Source organism: Amphichorda felina, assembly GCF_050947745.1.
Source record: "Amphichorda felina strain 45539 chromosome Unknown scaffold_3, whole genome shotgun sequence".
NCBI lineage: Eukaryota > Fungi > Ascomycota > Sordariomycetes > Hypocreales > Bionectriaceae > Amphichorda > Amphichorda felina.
Genome location: NW_028145047.1, coordinates 2,514,313 through 2,530,650, shown reverse-complemented (window position 1 = coordinate 2,530,650; position 16,338 = coordinate 2,514,313). Strand labels below are relative to the sequence as shown.

At 54.9% G+C, this 16,338-nt stretch overlaps 6 protein-coding genes across 6 annotated transcripts; 2 read left to right on the top strand and 4 right to left on the bottom strand.

The window, feature by feature from the left end:
• Positions 1-615: 615 nt before the first annotated feature.
• Positions 616-3,572, bottom strand: ACO1O0_003478 (armadillo-type protein; the record flags this gene model as incomplete). Its single annotated transcript, XM_083192931.1, has 3 exons — positions 616-717; positions 775-3,402; positions 3,471-3,572. The coding sequence occupies 3 exons, from the start codon at positions 3,570-3,572 to the stop codon at positions 616-618; spliced, it is 2,832 nt and encodes a 943-aa protein (XP_083051988.1).
• Positions 3,573-5,194: 1,622 nt separating this feature from the next.
• ACO1O0_003477 (proteasome assembly chaperone 4 family protein) lies at positions 5,195-5,694 on the bottom strand (the record flags this gene model as incomplete). Its single annotated transcript, XM_083192930.1, has 2 exons — positions 5,195-5,452; positions 5,512-5,694. The coding sequence occupies 2 exons, from the start codon at positions 5,692-5,694 to the stop codon at positions 5,195-5,197; spliced, it is 441 nt and encodes a 146-aa protein (XP_083051987.1).
• A 475-nt stretch (positions 5,695-6,169) lies between these two features.
• ACO1O0_003476 (N2227-like protein-domain-containing protein) lies at positions 6,170-7,626 on the top strand (the record flags this gene model as incomplete). The annotated part of the gene is made up of 2 exons (XM_083192929.1): positions 6,170-6,309; positions 6,480-7,626. 2 exons carry the CDS (start codon positions 6,170-6,172, stop codon positions 7,624-7,626), a joined length of 1,287 nt encoding a protein of 428 aa, XP_083051986.1.
• A 162-nt stretch (positions 7,627-7,788) lies between these two features.
• Positions 7,789-8,723, bottom strand: ACO1O0_003475 (uncharacterized protein; the record flags this gene model as incomplete). Its single annotated transcript, XM_083192928.1, has 2 exons — positions 7,789-8,548; positions 8,617-8,723. 2 exons carry the CDS (start codon positions 8,721-8,723, stop codon positions 7,789-7,791), a joined length of 867 nt encoding a protein of 288 aa, XP_083051985.1.
• A 1,145-nt stretch (positions 8,724-9,868) lies between these two features.
• On the bottom strand, positions 9,869-11,673 carry ACO1O0_003474 (uncharacterized protein; the record flags this gene model as incomplete). The annotated part of the gene is made up of 8 exons (XM_083192927.1): positions 9,869-10,199; positions 10,258-10,406; positions 10,463-10,503; positions 10,844-10,963; positions 11,044-11,082; positions 11,136-11,318; positions 11,422-11,514; positions 11,577-11,673. 8 exons carry the CDS (start codon positions 11,671-11,673, stop codon positions 9,869-9,871), a joined length of 1,053 nt encoding a protein of 350 aa, XP_083051984.1.
• Positions 11,674-13,754: 2,081 nt separating this feature from the next.
• ACO1O0_003473 (uncharacterized protein) lies at positions 13,755-16,016 on the top strand (the record flags this gene model as incomplete). The annotated part of the gene is made up of 1 exon (XM_083192926.1): positions 13,755-16,016. The coding sequence occupies one exon, from the start codon at positions 13,755-13,757 to the stop codon at positions 16,014-16,016; it is 2,262 nt and encodes a 753-aa protein (XP_083051983.1).
• Between the last annotated feature and the right edge of the window lie 322 nt (positions 16,017-16,338).

Genomic DNA, 16,338 nt, shown 5'->3' with positions numbered 1-16,338 from the left:
GCACGACATGCCACGGTGGCCGCCCCCTCAGCGCCATCTCTCGATAGTTCCATTATTCCATGCCAGACTAAGATGCAAGTAGCTTTGGCCAGATAGCAGTGCAGAAATTAAACACCACCATGTCCCATGTCAGAGGTCTGTCCAGTAATCACCAGTCAATATTCAAACAAGTCGACCCAGTCCGAGTACACTATATCCGGGCTCCAATATGATTCATAACGCCCGTCACCACCTCTTTGAAGAAAGCAAGTCTATCTACCTAGCAAAACTATCTAAGTGCCGCTATACTACCCATCGTAGCCACCGCCAGCACCCACGCACGGCTATCCACAGCATCGTCATGCCCAGGCCCTGCGGCAGCGTCATCATCGTGGTCAGTCCTCATGTCTCGTCGCTCGTTGTACATCCAGCAACCCTTGCCTCTCTTCCCACTGTCAGACCTCGTCCACTTCCCGTGCAACCCATTTTGATAACCCGCGCCTTTGGAAGATGAATTTAGGTTAGGTCCTCCAAAATCCACTTCGGACTGTTCCCACGTAAACCCCATATACCCCCGAATTATGATGGCCCTCCCAAACAAGTGTCCCGTCAAACCCCATATACGCAACATCGATACTATATCGAGTAATGCTTCTGTAGGTTTTGCTGGTCTTGCGGTCGCAGCTGCCCAATAAAATCCCCAAACTGGGGCATCATCTGCTTGTAAATGTTGAGGATCTGACAGCAAAAGTTAGCTAGACTCGCCAGGCGCCGTCCCAGGTGCATCACACTCACGTTTTGCAATATCTCGTGCAGCTCCTGCTTGACCTGGCTCCGGAGGTCCATATCCTCGTACTGGGCAATAGCAGTGAAGTACTCCTTGAGAGTCTTCTCCATCGCCTGTGGGTTTTGCGTCACGGCCATGGAGAATCCCTTGAATGCCGTAGCCTTCTCTTCGGAGCTCTCCACCTCAACAATCGAACTCAGGAAATCTTCGGCAAAGGCTGACAGATGAGGAGCTAGCTGTTCCGGGCAAGCGAGACCAAGCCGGCCCAGCGCAATAGCCGCATTCTCCTGCAAGCCCTTTGGCACACGGGGATTCCCGATAATGTCGACGAAACGCTGCATCAGCTCAGGGATCCAAGGCGACATGCCCTTGCCGTACTGCATCGCAATCTCTCCACAAGACCAGCAGGCATTATTAACCACTCCGAATCCAGCATCAACGTCCTCATCCAGGACGCTGTCCAGATCAAGCTGCTTGAGTAGCAGTGGGATCATGGTCGGAAGGTACTGTTGCAGCTGGGGGAACACGTACCGCGCGCAGTCTCCAAGGAGTGCATAAGCGGATTGCCGTACATCATCTGCAGGATCCTCCATGCAGAAGCCGAGGAGCTCAAAGAAGGACTGCTGAGATGAGGTCTTGAGCAGCTCAATTGACTTGGGCTCGTCTAGCGCCTGGATGACTGCGCTGAGCAGATCAAGACTCGTGATGAGGAAATCCTTATCGGGCTGGTCCAGAACCGGGTTGCTAGTGGCCGCGAGAGTCTGCTCCAGGTTGGCATGGATGATGTTGACACATCGGACAAAGATGGTCGGAGCATAAGGTGAAAAGGTATCCCCCAGCGCCAGGGCAACGTACGACAGGCACTCCAGCAGCGGGAATAACTCACGCGACTGGTCCGATACAATGTTGTATCGTTCGATCAGCGCGGACATCAGCTGGTTGGCCAGCTCAGGCCTTGCCAGGAAGGCCCCGAGTCGCTCAGCCAGCGTCTGGACGCAGTCGTAAAGGATATGCATATTGCGGTCCTTGTACTTGCCGAAGCATCGCACAAACTGTTGCACGATGGGACCACAGTAAGGCTCGAGATTTCTTCCAGCCTTTTCCTCGAGGTTAGCAAACGCCGAGGCGGCTGCCCCCTGGACCTTCTTGTTCTTGTCAAGCATCTTCCGGAGAATCCCATCCATCATGGGCACAAAGAACTGTTCCTTTTTGGCCTGATCCTCTAGACTGGCAGCCCACTCCGAGTACCTGCCAAGGGTCCAACATGTGATCTGCCGAACAACAGGCTCCTGGTCCTCCAGAAGCTGGATGAGGTAGGGCACCAGCTCCGGCAGATGGGGGATAACAACGTCCATGCATCCGTCCGCTACGGCACCAAGTGCTAGCACGGCAGCCTCCCGGTGCGGCCACTCGTCATGCTTGAGGTTCTGAGAGAGATAGGGAAGAATTGCCTCAAAGACCGGTCCGCCGAAATCCGTGGCAAAGACATCCAGAGCTGCAGCGGAGCATTTTCGCACATTCCATCTCTCATCAGGGCTCAAATCGTCTCCGTCATCGTAGGCCTCGATTTCGCCCTCCTCCAGGTCGTCCTCCATGCCTCCAAGCTTGTCGTAGGTGCTGTTGTTCTTGTTGGCATCAGCGGCAGGCGCCTCGCTGTTGGCATTCCGCCCCTTCTTGGTCGCCGCAAAGGCAGGTTTGATATCCTCTTCGCGGTCTTCCTCCTCCTCATCATCCGAGAGCCCACCCAGCAAAGCAATATCCTCCCCACTGTAAACCATGCATTGCAGCAAGACCGGAATGATCTTGACGACGAAAGGGTGCAGGGCCTTCCACAAGTCATCGTGCTCACCAACAGCCAGCCAGAACTCCGCTGCCTCACACGCAAGCTCCTCGTCGTCACTCCCCTGCTGGCGTAGAATATAGTCGACGAGACCCTCGATATGGGGCTGGAGCTTGTCCGGTCGTGTCTCGACCAGGTTGACAAAGGCTCGGCAGACTTGTCGGCGAACTTCCGGGTTATCGTCACTGGCGAGAATAAAGAGGTGCTGTAGGAGATCGTCGATCGAGTTCAACATAGCCTGCGAGTTCCGTGGCGTGAAGACATTGATCGCTGTGAGCGCGAGCGATCGGACCTTGGGTAGCTGGCTCTTGGTGGCGGTGATGAGCTGGGGGAGGACGTAGTTCAGAGGTCGCTGACCGTTGACCTCTCTTGTCAGCATCTTGAAGTTATCCTCGCAGATCTTGGCCAAAGCAGACATGGCACCCTCTTGGGCCCCATCGGAAGTCTGGCCAGACGTGTTCCCGATCAGGTCAAGGAGTTGCGGCAGCAGCTCGGGCCAGCCCAGCAGACCGCCACGCGCAATAATCTCGGTCGCAATGTTGCCCGCAAAGTTTCGGATCTGTGAATTCTTGTCCTGCAGACACATGGGAACCGCAAGCTTGACAAGCTGCAGGCTGGATTCGGGAATCGACTTCCAGTCGGTCCGCACATTATTCTTGAGCATAATGGCCGCCGCGGACCGGACAAGGTGGTACTCCTGCTCGCTATATTGAATGCCCTCCGGAGGCTGGGAGCTCGAGAATAGGTAGGCGAGGTAGTTGTTGATATCGGGAGAGTTCTTGGCCTGCTGGAGCATCTGCGCAGATGGAAAACGGGTCAATGGGTCTGTCGCATCCCACTTGCCACGGGGGAAGATGAACTCACCAGGTCCGCCTGTTTCTGGGCATTCTTATCGAAGCCACTCAAGGAGTCCTTGAGGCATGCGGCCAGCTGCCGCAGCGACTCGGGGGCGGGTTGCCAGGACATGGCGGGTGAGGGTGAGGGCGAGGGCGTCTCGCAAGAGGAAAGCAGAATACAAAGGCTGCTGAGGGTGGGCGCGTAGGCGAAACGGACTACCAGCGGTGATCAATCACATGGGGGAAGCTCCGCGACTCCTGCTTGAAGGTGTTAGCGGCGTCAAGAGCGGCCAGCAGAGGGCAGTTAGTGCGAAAACGGGCTCCTTGATTCAAGGCGGGAGGAGGGTTTTGCAGAATTGCCCCTCCGCAGGGGTGCATCGTGGGGCTTCACTCACAAGGTCTCCCAGAGAGCAGTTGGCTGCGGGGGATCGTCGGGAGGAGCGAGAGCGCGGGAAGCAGGCAAAGGCGAGGTCCTAGTGCCGCAAAAAGGTGACTGCGACTGTAGACTGGAGGGCTAGTAGTAGGGGGCAGATGAGTGGGAGGAGTTGATGCACGACCCAGCCTTTTGTCGTCGAGGGATGGAGTGTGGTGCGGTGGGCTGGCCCAAGTTGGGTCTACGGGTCCACGGGTCCTTGGGAGGGGGCAACCATTGCACCAAAGTCACCACAAGCCACCACCTGGGCACCTACCAAGCACCTCCAGCGCGTCACCACTGCACCAAAATTTTCTGGGGCGGGGTGAGGGGCGATAATGATAACTGGCCCAGCGCCCCATTGAACCTACCTGGAACAGAATCAAAATCCACGGGACCCCTTGATCCGACACACCTGCCCTTATTGTCTCGACAGCATCTTTTGGGACTGCCCTTTTTCTACATAGTAGTTAGGTGTTTCATCTCTCCTTTGAGCTAGTACTACAGCCACATTTAACATCGAATCCGCCCGGAACCGTTGAGAAACGACGAAAATGAAGATGGCCAATGTAGAACATCTCCAAGATGCACTTGTCCTCGCACGAAACACTGGCATAGTACGGTGTGCTATCCACATCTGCTGTGTTGCTCTGTGCGACGTCATAGTCAAGGCAGTCAAACACACACTCAGGCCAAAGGTGGTGAGCAGTCTTGGGGCCAGAGGGGCTGACCATGCCATGGCCTGAGCAGTCTCCTCGATGGCCTGATGACAGTGATTGTTCTGCCGTACCCACATATGGGCTTCTTCAAATTCTGCATCACCATCACCTTCGAGGCCAAGTGATTCCTAGCCCAAAAGGAACCAGTTTGATGACAATTCACGGAGACCCATCCGGATACCATAGAGATTTTCGTAATGGTGTAACAACTTGTCCCTTGGTGCTGCGGGTCATATGGATGGCGTACAGGCGCCTCAACCGACCCAAAGGTGTACGTACTTATGCAAGTCGATGCGGGTAGGACTAAGCATCGGAACTTAGACAGCTGTCTACACCAATCCGCCTTGTGCCTGATGGACGAGGCTGTCAGCTAGTAAATGCCCCGCGCTGTACTACTGTCCTCGCCATGTTTACCACCAGTATCCAGCAGGCTCCTCCACTTGGATGACGGGACAGAGCTGGTGCGGTGCCAGCGAGACTCTAGGGTGACCGGTGTGCCCGTCCATCGCGGCACCACAAACAGACCGGCCGTGTCTCAGTGAAGGCACACCACGATTGGGCCAGCCAAACCACGGCAAACTTGCCCTTGATGTAACCACGCTCCAGGAAGCGTTCAGGGGCTTAGTTTCCGTTGACAGCCGTCGCGCCAACGCCGGCGCTATGGATTCTTGCGAGGACCGCCTCGGCAATGTTCTTGAAAGCTTCCATCTCTTCCTCTACCGTCCCACCCATGCCGGCATTGACAAAGCTGATGGAGTTGGTGACGTACACGGGAAGATCCGCCTTTCTGGCCAAAAGCTTAGCCATCCGGGTGGTGAACTCCAGAGTAGGCTCATGCGGGAAGAGGCTGGTGGCCAGTGGCTGGCTGGAGTTGAATCTCTGCATGGCTAGTCAGTTTCAATCAAGGTCAATATTCTATAAATAAATGAAAATCCTACGTTTGGAAGGGCATAGACAAAGGAGCCCATTGGTGCTGCGGAGGTGAGCTCATCCTGAGAAGCTGTGGTGAGAGATACCACGATGGCCTTCGCGCGAGTTGAGAGGCGAATGTAGATGCGGGTGTCGAGGGAACGGGGCAGAGGTAGGGACAGCTGGACCGCCTCGTTCTGTTCAGCGGCCATTTTGCTGTCGAAATTTGCAAGATTTGTTGAGTCGTCAAGAATCACCTAGTTAGTTGCACCACCAAGCCAAGGTGACGGTGGTGGGATGGAGCTATCGCGACACCAGGCTGCAAGCTTGCACTGAAAATCACATGACGGAAATGCTAGAGCCCGGCTTGCCACCTTTGATTGGCCAGTTTGCTCTTGTCACCTTATTTCTCCAACGGGCCCCTCTGGCGCTAAAAACTGGCAAGAGGGCAGGCGCGAGTTCGAGAGATTGGAATGGATGCGATGAAAGAGTGGAAATAGAGAGGTTTAAACCAAGCACGAAGCAACGGCCTCCATCTTCGTCTCCTGCCAAGCACAAGCCCTTGAGAGGCTAGATCCTATTCTTAATCTCCGCTCTTCCTTAAATTAATCAGGCCCTTCTGGGTGCATTATATCGTCTCCCCTTTCTTGAACATGTTTCGTTGATGATCCATGCAAGCCAGCTCCGATGGACCACGATAATACCAGCAGCGTCGACGCCGTCGACAATCTCTTCCCCACAGACCAGGGCGCCTGGGGCGGGGTTGAGCAGACGACCCAGGACCCAGAAGAGGTCAGGGTCATCTTCAGTGCCCTGGATTCTTTCTCGTAAGTTGGACGACCGCAGACTCCTTGTTTTGTATTTTGTGTTGAGGAGAGAGTCCTTGGGCTGCCGAGTGACGAGTGAGCGGTTTGGCTCTTGACAGGGTTTCCGCTGGCCCATGTCCAAGAGGCGGGAACCATGGATCCTAGCAAACGCATGCTAAAAACGTCTATAGCCAATACGCCAAGGTCGCTCACTTTAATGTCACCCATCTCCGGCGGCGGTCCTTCTATGCTCTGCCGCAGGCCCAGTGGCAGATGCTCGCGGGCCCTCCTTTCAACTTCCTCGAAACCCTGGATAAGACGGATGATGCCATTGACTCCAACGCCGAGCTGGCCCAGGCTATCGTCAAGTCTGGGCTGCGCTCCTTCACCATGACTGCATTTCCCCAGGCCTGGATCGGGGTGGCCAAGCACTCCGATATTGACAAAGCCCGGAGCACTATTCGCCAGTTCTACCGTGACTGGACTGTCGACGGGGCAGCAGAGCGCGAGGCATGTTACGCTCCCATCATGAAGGCTATGGACGCTGAGAGGCAGCGGACGGGGGAGCAGCAGCTCAAAGTGCTCGTTCCCGGGGCTGGCCTTGGACGTCTCGTCTTTGACCTCTGTCTGAATGGATATGTCGCCGAGGGCAACGAAATCTCCTATCATCAGCTCCTCGCCTCGCAGTACATCCTCAACGACTGCCCCAAGGCCAATCACCATACCATCTTCCCGTGGATCCACACCTTCTCTAACCACCGCCTTCGCTCCAACCATCTCCGCTCCTACCCTGTCCCGGATATTCACCCGGCCACCGCGCTGAGAGAGCGCAGCCCCGACGCCCCCGTCGGTTCCATGTCCATGTGCGCGGCCGACTTCCTCTGTGGCTATGGCGATGACCAGCACGCTGAAGCGTACGATGCCGTCGCCACCGTCTTCTTCCTCGACACGGCACCCAACCTGGTGCGCTACCTCGAGGTCATCAAGCACTGCCTGCGCCCAGGAGGGGTGCTCATCAACATCGGTCCCCTCCTGTGGCACTTTGAGAATAACGCACCCGGAAACCATGGCCAGGACGACGACGGTGACGGCGAGCACGACTTCAACAACTCGTCCGGCATCGCCGACCCGGGAAGCTTTGAGCTCGCCGATGACGAGGTCACGGCCCTGCTGAGCAAGCTGGGCTTCGAAATAGAGTGGAAGAAGGACGGCATCGAGACGCCGTACATCCAGGATCGAGACAGTATGCTGCAGAGCGTATACAGGTCAACCATGTGGGTGGCCCGGAAACCAGCAAAAGCCCAAGACGCGAACATGGAAGAAGAAACGAAGCCTTAGAGCACTCACAAATGTCAGAAGCAGAGGAGGGGGTAAATAGTTCTCGCATGACGGGAAAATACTAGACAAAAGTTGCCGTTGGCTTTGCCATTGGTTGGTAAACTTTTTTCTTATCTACTGCTTTAATTCATCACACTTTGCATCTACACACGCCCGTTCCATCTACAACTTGGCCGCGTCACCCGCCATGGCCAGCTCCCCCGTCACCCACATGGCGCCTCCATCCACGGCAATGGCCTCGGCGTTGACGTGGGCGCCGGCGCGGCTGCACAGGTAGATGATGATGCCGGCAATGTCCTCGGGCCGGCCTAGGCGGCCCAGCGGGTTGCTCTTGGCGAACTTCTCGGCGCCGCCGGACATGCTCAGCAGGCCGTTAGACATCTTAGAGGGGAAGAAGCCTGGGCAGATGGAGTTGACGGCGATGCGCCGCGGGCCCAGCTCGATGGCCAGGTTGCGCCCCAGGTGGATGACGGCGGCCTTGCTGGCCGAGTAGCCGTATGTGCCCTGCTTGCCCAGCGTGCCCAGGCCGCGGCCGGCGACACTGGCGGTGATGATGACGCGCGAGGGGTCCTCGATGGAGGCGGACTTCTCGAGCAGCGGGGTGAAGAGGCGGATGGTGTTGAAGACGCCCCTGACGTTGAGGTCCATGATCTTGGCAAAGGCCGAGTCCGGGTGGGAGTCAAAGGCCTCGCCCCAGGTGGCGCCGGCGTTGGCCAGCAGGATGTCAACGCGGTCCGTGTGCTTGGACACCTCGGCGAGGAGGTGCTTGACGCCGTCAATGGTGGCCGAGTCGGCGGGGACGGAGATGGCGACGGCACCGGGGGCGAGGTTGGGCAGCGCGTTGAGGGCCTTGGCGGCCTCGTCGCAGGCGGCGGCCTTGCGCGACGAGACGAAGACCTTGGAGGCGCCGGCCTGGAGGAGGCTGTTGGCGGGAGGTGAAACACGCGGTTAGCTCAGTGTGCCGCCTTGAGGAGTGCCTGGGGAGCGTACGCTGATGCGGCGTTCAGGCCTAGGCCTCGCGATCCGCCCGTCACCACGGCGACCTTGCCTTTGAGGGAGAAGAGGGACGCAAAGTCCTGCAGCTGTACGTCGGCCATTGCTGATATTGTGATGCTTGTAGTCGACGGTTCCTCCTCTAAACGACCGGTGATGGCCAAAAGAAAAGTGTTGACTAGGGCAACAGCGAACAGATATATGAAGGATCCAGAGCCCTGCCGAGGCCCTGGAGCAGGCCAGTTCTGCCAGTACTGCTATTATAGGTAAGGCCCCAGTGCCTCGGCGTTGGCGTTGGCCGGAGCCCCCGAGTCGCCTCCGCGATCGACATCAGATTGGCCGGTTTGCGGGGGTTGTAGGGGTCATGCCGAGGTACGGTACTGGTAGTGTGGAGTTGGTCCTGCCTCGTTTCAGTCCAAGCAGCCAAGCGGCCTACCCTAGACCCTATTGTTCGCCCAGCACTTTCACTGCATGTGTACATTGCTTCCTCAAGTATTCCTCGTTCATCAATAAACGCCTTCTATGTTGTTGGAAATTTCCTTATCACAGGAGCTTTCTGAAATGAGCATGATCCTTACAGAGGAAAACAGGTACTAATCACAACTTGACTGGCAAGGCAAATAGTCGAGATGGTCTATTGAAATGAATCTGAACATGACAATATCCAAGTGCACGGCAAGTAAATCCAAGCTGTCAATCTGAGCCCTCGCTAATCGTGCTGTTATATAACATAGAAGAAATAAATTGAACACACAAAAAGTACCTTTGTCCCTGCACAAGCAACTCCGTTCCTTGGACTGAGTTCACTGTTTGAACCCTCTATCCCTCGTAAACAGAGGGTAAGAAAAGGCAAGACAAGACCCAAGTACCGCTGGATGGAGCTATCAAGGATAATAGAACGGAAGAGATAATAATAAAATAAAAAAACAGGGCCAACTCGATCGGAAAAGAAATGTCATGATCTAGATTTGGGGGGAGCTCGGCTCCGCCCAGGACCCCATCATTCGAGGCTACTGTAGCCATCAGAGCTTGTCCGCCGCCATTCCATCCTTGTAGTGATGGGTTTAGAAGGCGGTGGCATATAGTAACCCCCAGAAAGGGTCACCCAGTGACTAAAACGTATATGTATGACGAGCCCTATTGACCGGGCCGTTCGGGGTCGGGGTGCAATGTGGTGCATCCTTAAAAACGTAGAAAGTGAAAACGTCGACAGGTCGACCAACCTCGTAGGACGAGGCTGGATTAGTATTCATTTACGGCGACGGTGGCCGCCATGGTTCATCTTCTCCCAGCACTTATCGTAAGCTCTCTTGACAATACGCCAATCCTCTGGGACGACCTCTCCGATGAACCAAATAGGCAGATTGTGCTCAATGGTCGATGACTTGGAATAGTTGACGCGTGACTCTTTGGCAAGAGTCTCCGTACCCTCGTATATCCTAGCTCGAACGGCTTGGTAACCTAGGTTAGGCTCACCAGGGACCGTCTTCGGCTTCCTTCTTTCGTCGTGGATGATGCCGTGCTTATGTGGCTTGACGCCGCTCTTAGCACAGGCTCTACCCTCGTACGTCAAGATGGGTCTAATATATCAGCTGCCGCCTAGGATATCTACTATAGATTAAGGGTGGTGTTACTTACATGCACGTCGAGTGGCCATGATCTGTCGCTATCACGATAAATCGTCGAAAGCCCGAATATGTTAGCTCCCCGAGCTGGTATGCGTCTTGTCCGTTGGATATCGTGGTTGCCTTCTTGCCCTTCGGCTCAGACCAGTATATCTTGAATATCTATTTGATAATTAATCTTTGTCCTCGCTCTGGAGGCGTGTCCTGGTACTACGCACTCTTCCTGGCCTAAATTCCTGTGTAGGTTGGACCTGGTACCCTGGGAACAGTTAGCTGGGACCAGTAGTATGATGGTCTGGCCATACTTCCATCCAACGCCCTGTCTTTCGGCTCGTTGGAATTTTGCGCATAAGGGTCGTCGTCTGGGTAATATGCTGTGCGAGAAGTGTCCTCGGCTGGATAATATGCCGAATGAGAATTGTCGTCAACTGGATAATATGCTGACTGAGAAGTGTCGCCAGCTGGATAATATGGTGGCTGCGTCTGGTGCGAAGTGCCGTCGGCTGCGGAAGACGCAGCTTGCTTTCGGAACTCTGCCTCTTGGGTGGCTGTTCCTAGTCAGCTGCATTTCAAGGTGCTTCTGAGAAGTATATACCCACCATAGGTAGACGTGGAAGCACCCGCGGAGTCCCGGTACGTATAGGAGTAAGCAGCTTGAGAGGCGCGGGGCATCTCGATGCCGTCAGTGTCCTCGGCTCCGACGAAGGTATCCTGGTCTTCTAAGGACGTCATTTGTTAATAGACTGAATACCACGTGGCCCGCATGTCTGTAGGTCACGGCAAAATCGAGTGGACGAACCGGTAGGCTGATAGTGGCCAGACCTGTATGAGGTACCATCTACCCCACAAGTTAGAAACCAGACAGATATTATGGACCAGGGATTTTCTCACATGCTGCGTTTTCCGCCGAGTAGTTGCCCCCGCCTTCCTCTTCGTAATCGTCGGGATAATCCTCTGCGACTTTCTCCTTACCCTTCTCCTTACCCTTCTCCTTGTCCTTCCCCTTGCTCTTCCCCTTTCCCTTCCCCTTCCCTTTTGGATCAGGGGGAGGGTCGGTGGTGTACTCATGCTCTACTGTTGATAGTTGAGGTATGGTCAGCATGGGGCAATTGGGAACTATAAAGATGCCACGGTATTGTGGTAGAGGCATAGAGGCACGCATATAAAGAGCACATACAGGTCGTCGCCTCTAGATCCTCGGCAAGACCTTGAATGCCACCATCGCCTGGTGTCCGGGGGATATCGCTTCGATAATCATAGTCGAGATTGCCTATATGAGACTATGTAAGCATATAGTCATATGGCGGTTGTGGGATAGGGGAGAAGAACAACCTTTTGTATCCTGGCGAACACGATAATAAGTATCGTATTCGTCATGCCATGCCCAGTCAGACCATTCTCCCCACTGGGGGCTTTTGTGCTTGCCCATGGTGGGCAGGTTACGGCCTCCTAAGCCTCGCTGAAGCCAAAATCAAGGGCATCAGGTAAAAGCATGTAGAAGAAGGGGACGTTGGACTGGCGGGGACAATATAGCTACTGGCAGTACCGAGGGTGTCAGGCTGTCAGCTACAGGAAGCCCGCGACAACTGAACGGCGGGGGGGTTTTGTAGCAAGTGCGGCTCAAACGGTATGAGTACAAGGCGGGGGCCACATGAGGAGTGAGGAGGATGCAGCCAAGTGGTACCATGTACAGGAACCTGGGCCTTGGGGATTGTAGCAAGCGGAGATAATGCCACTACGGATAAGGTACTACGTTGGAGGGCCCTGTCGCAGAGGGTTGGAGACGCCATGATTGGCCCACGAATTGGCGACGAGGGGAACTTTCAGTACAACGCAACCCTTGAGGAGCGTATGGGGGGCTGCGTGGGTGATTGGCCCGAATAGAACCAAGGTGGTGTGGTTTGTACGAGCAGTAGAATGCTGAGGTGGACTGTGACATGGTTTCATAGGTACCTGCGAATGGTAGGGGTACCATCATTATCCCGTCCGTGAGCGCCGGGAGCGCCGTGAGCACGCCAACTTGCAAGTTGGCACCCACTATCAGTACTCGTACGGGTAGAAGCAACAGGCAGCGTGAAGTCGTGAGCGGTGGTAATGCGAATACTTTGCTTTACGAGTACGGGTCTACACACTTGTACGAGTAGTAGAGGTGGGGATTTCTTTTGCGCGAGGCAGGGGCACGATGTATGGCTCCGGATTTTGTTGGCCCTCGGCGTCTCACCCAGGGGCCTGTCGGAGGAGCCTGCAAACGATACGTGTATCCCGTGCTCTGTGTTCACGACTTAGCGCAGACGGCTGTGTTCTGGCGCTTCGGGGAAGGACGTTTCGGTTCCGAGAGAGTAATAATAACAATGAGTCGGCATCTGCTCTCTGCATGACTCAAAAATGCAAGTACGGACTCGAGGCCACACTTTGCGCTTGGTGTAGACTTCAAACGCGCGGGTCTGACGGAACAAAACTGCGTGCGGTAGGCTGTGATTGTCCCATGGAAGAGAAGGCGGTTTGGCGTCTGGTGGTCACGGGCAAACGGTAGAGAGCCACATCATCCCATCAGCTAATATGGAGTGCACTGTATTATTCGCACGACTCACGAGTACGAGTGCTGCTCACCTGCTGCTCCGACACAGGACGAGGACGGAGAGGTAGGGATTAATGGCGACAGGTTACGACTTCGCACAACACCAAACAAATGGCGGGCATCCCTGCGCGTCTTGCTGGCTACGGTTGTTGTTGGCGCCGCCGTGTCGGGGGGCCCCACGCTGATTCGCACAGAGGGAGGTACTTTGTAAGGCATGCAGCAACACCATGTAGGTAGGTATGTATCGGCATGGTAGGTCCTGGCAAGACAACTGTAACGATAACCTGGAACGGATGGATGCGCTCAGCACACCCAAACGTGCTCGAGGTGGTGTCGCGGCGCCAGAGATTGGAGGGCCACAGAGGCCCAAAGACGGCTACAGGCGACAGAGGTCTGTGTAACAACTGCAGTGATGGCTCGTCACCGTGCGACCGGTGGAAGAAGGACCGTGATGGCACTGGGCAGAGCCTCCTCTTTGGCCTTTGTTCCAGATGAGGCCCGGGGTGTAAATTTGAATAGTGAGGCGCAACCAAACATAGGTGTTAGGTGTTTTGGGTGTTAGGTGTTAGGTGCCTTGCGGCCCCCCTGTGCTATCGTCGCGTCCCTGCTGGACTCCCTAATACCTCCTGTCGTACGTCGTACCTGAGGCTCCTACTCGTACTACGTACACCGTACATAGTGACCTTCCGCCTCACTCTCGTCCATCTTCTCTCGCACTGACCATACAAGCTATCCATGATGCCATCAAACCTTTGTGTTTGTGACCTTCACTTTGCCGAATCCCAGGCGCCGCCGACAGTACGACTCAACACGGCAACAGAATCTGCCCAGAGCTCCAACTCGCCAAGAGATGGGCCACAGTGGTCTTGACTGCCTATACTCGGGCCTGTTGCTGTTGCTCCTGCCGCACCGCCGCCAGTCCGACAAACTAGATGGAGTCGACATGCAGCGAACCTCCTGGTACGCCCGCTCCCTCTGCCCCCAGCTTCGCTCTGGGCTATCGCGACCAAGGTCCGGGCGACGCGCATCTGCCCTGGCGCGACCGGGACACCCGCAGAATCGCCGACCCCGAAGACTATGAGCATGTCGAGCATGTCGACTCGGAAGCCTCAGTTGAATACGTGACGCCGTCTGCATCGCCGACAGCTAGCATCGATTGTTCAAAGCCGCCCTCGTCTTCGATATACACCTCGTCCTGTCCAGAGCCCTCGTCTCAGCCGTTGGTTATTCCAGATCCCCGAATCCCGACCGATCATCCTACTCCACTGGGGCCTCGCGCGCTGTCTTGGCAGACGGTATCGATTGAGGGCATTCCAGACCTTGAACTGGACAACTCCCGGGAGGAACCAGGTCCTCATCCATCGTCCCCACGCCGGGTGTCCCTCTTTTCTTCGCTGCGCCCACCTGGGGCTAACAAACCTGACACCTCCCGCCATAATGGCCATGTGGAAATCCCTGTCATTGCTCAAAATGTGCCTCCAAGCCACTCATCAACGCACGACCATCCAGACAGAGTCGATAATGAAAGTCGGACAGTTTCCGCATCATATGGTGAGGGGCCTTTCTCCTCCGATCCATCTCAGGAGTACAACTCCGTGACCGAAGACCCTACCACCATTGAGAACTCTCGTCATTTCCCCCCTAGGCTGCCTACTGCTCGCCCCTACTCGTCCATACACAAGAGGTCCGATGCCACAAGGAATATCCAATCTTGGATCACAGGTCATGAGGAATCGCAGGTTGCAAGACACTCTCCGGGCGATGACGAAGAGGATGGCTCCCTCAGCGACGATTTCCAATCTTTCTCAGGTAGATCTACTGCCTCAGATGACAGGTTTGGCAGCGAGGTCGAGTCCCTTTGGCGAGAGCTCAAGCAAAGACGCCTCAAGGTCAGGGATTTGAGGGACAGCATGGCTCAGAAGCGATCAGAGCTGAGGTTCATACGCCCCAAGATCTACGAGGCAGACAACGCATTCATGAGCGCCATTAGGCCAACCCTAGTGAACAGAGGGAGTCTACGCCAAGTATCTATGGAACAGGTGGAGCGGCGGTTTGCCGAAGTACAAAGGCTTCGGACCGAGTGCCAGGATCTTGAAACCAGCTATGAGGAGCTTGAAGATATTGTCGACCGAGAAGAGGCACATCTCCAACGAGTCGAGATTCGATTTTTCAGCCTCTTGGGTAGTGGTCACGATGGGGTCTCGGTGTCGCCTTCGGTAGCTCCTGACAATGGCATCAACGTGGATAATGTGCCCCATGAGCTGAGGGGAATATCTTCGGATAAGCCTGTTGAGGATTTGCACCCACTCTTTGTTCAGCTGACCCTCGCTTTTGCAAGCTTGCGGAATGAGCAAGAGGAACTTAGCAGCCTTAGGAACATGAAGGATCAGTGTGATGACACTGTTAGACGCACAATGACGGCTGGCCAGAAGATTTCCAAGGAGTACAGTGACTTCCTGGACGATTTCCCCTCCCGGGAAGCTTCGAAAAAGGAGGAAATGTCCCACAGTGAGCACCAAATAACCTTCTTCAGACAACTTTGCGAGGAAAAGGATGTCATGTCGAAGCATCCCACTTTGGAGATGACCCTCACGCTTAACCCCAGATCAGAAGTTGAGGATATAATACTTGGTGATGAGGCGTCGATCCTCTCCACCCGCAAGACCCTTGCTCATCCATATTTTTCTTTGCTGCTTTCACAGCCGGACCATCTGCTCGAGGAGCAGAGGCCCCTTCTACCGAATGAGGCCCTCAATGAAGCGAAGAGTATGCCAGACGACGATCCAAAGAAGAACCACAAGGTACACCAGGCGGAAAAGGAATCTGGAATCGATAATCTGATTAAGGGCCGAGATTTGAAAGGGGGCGCGGGCGAATTCATCAATCACTGGATACTTTTTGGACTGCGAAATTCTTCCCTCCAGGTTGTCACGCTCTTCAACATTTTTAGGTCTAGACTCGGTGTGAGGAACCTATTTCTCTGGCAGCGTGACGTTCTCCGTTTCTGGGATAGAGATGGCACAGCGGCGGCAATGGACCGTTACCACGACGTTGACCGAGGGTCTGACTACTACTTGCGTGTCTGGACACTAGCTCGGAGCCGGAGAGCTTCCGAAAGCGCAGTCCCGGGGAAGTTAGCTCGGGAGCATCGCCGCACTCGAAGCAGTGGTGCCGTAACGTTTCCGACGGTTTGATCTTTGACATTAGGGAGCTAGACGCGCAACGTTGGATGTTTCTTATTACTGGCATTCCTGCTGATCTTTTCAACCTTTCTTGAATTTAGAAGAACAAGCAAGGGCTTTATGGTATTACGTGGCATGAATGGGAAACTGTATGGATATGGCGGAGTCTCGGCTGTTCTTCTTTCTTCTTTTTTTTTTCTTGGGGGGGCATGGGATACCGAGTTAGAATATCGAAATACCCTTGTCTTTATGGTCACTATAATATTGTTCTATGTATCCGTAGTTTTCTTTTTTTTTCCACATTTATAGAATATATGTTGTTTAAATTACCGAA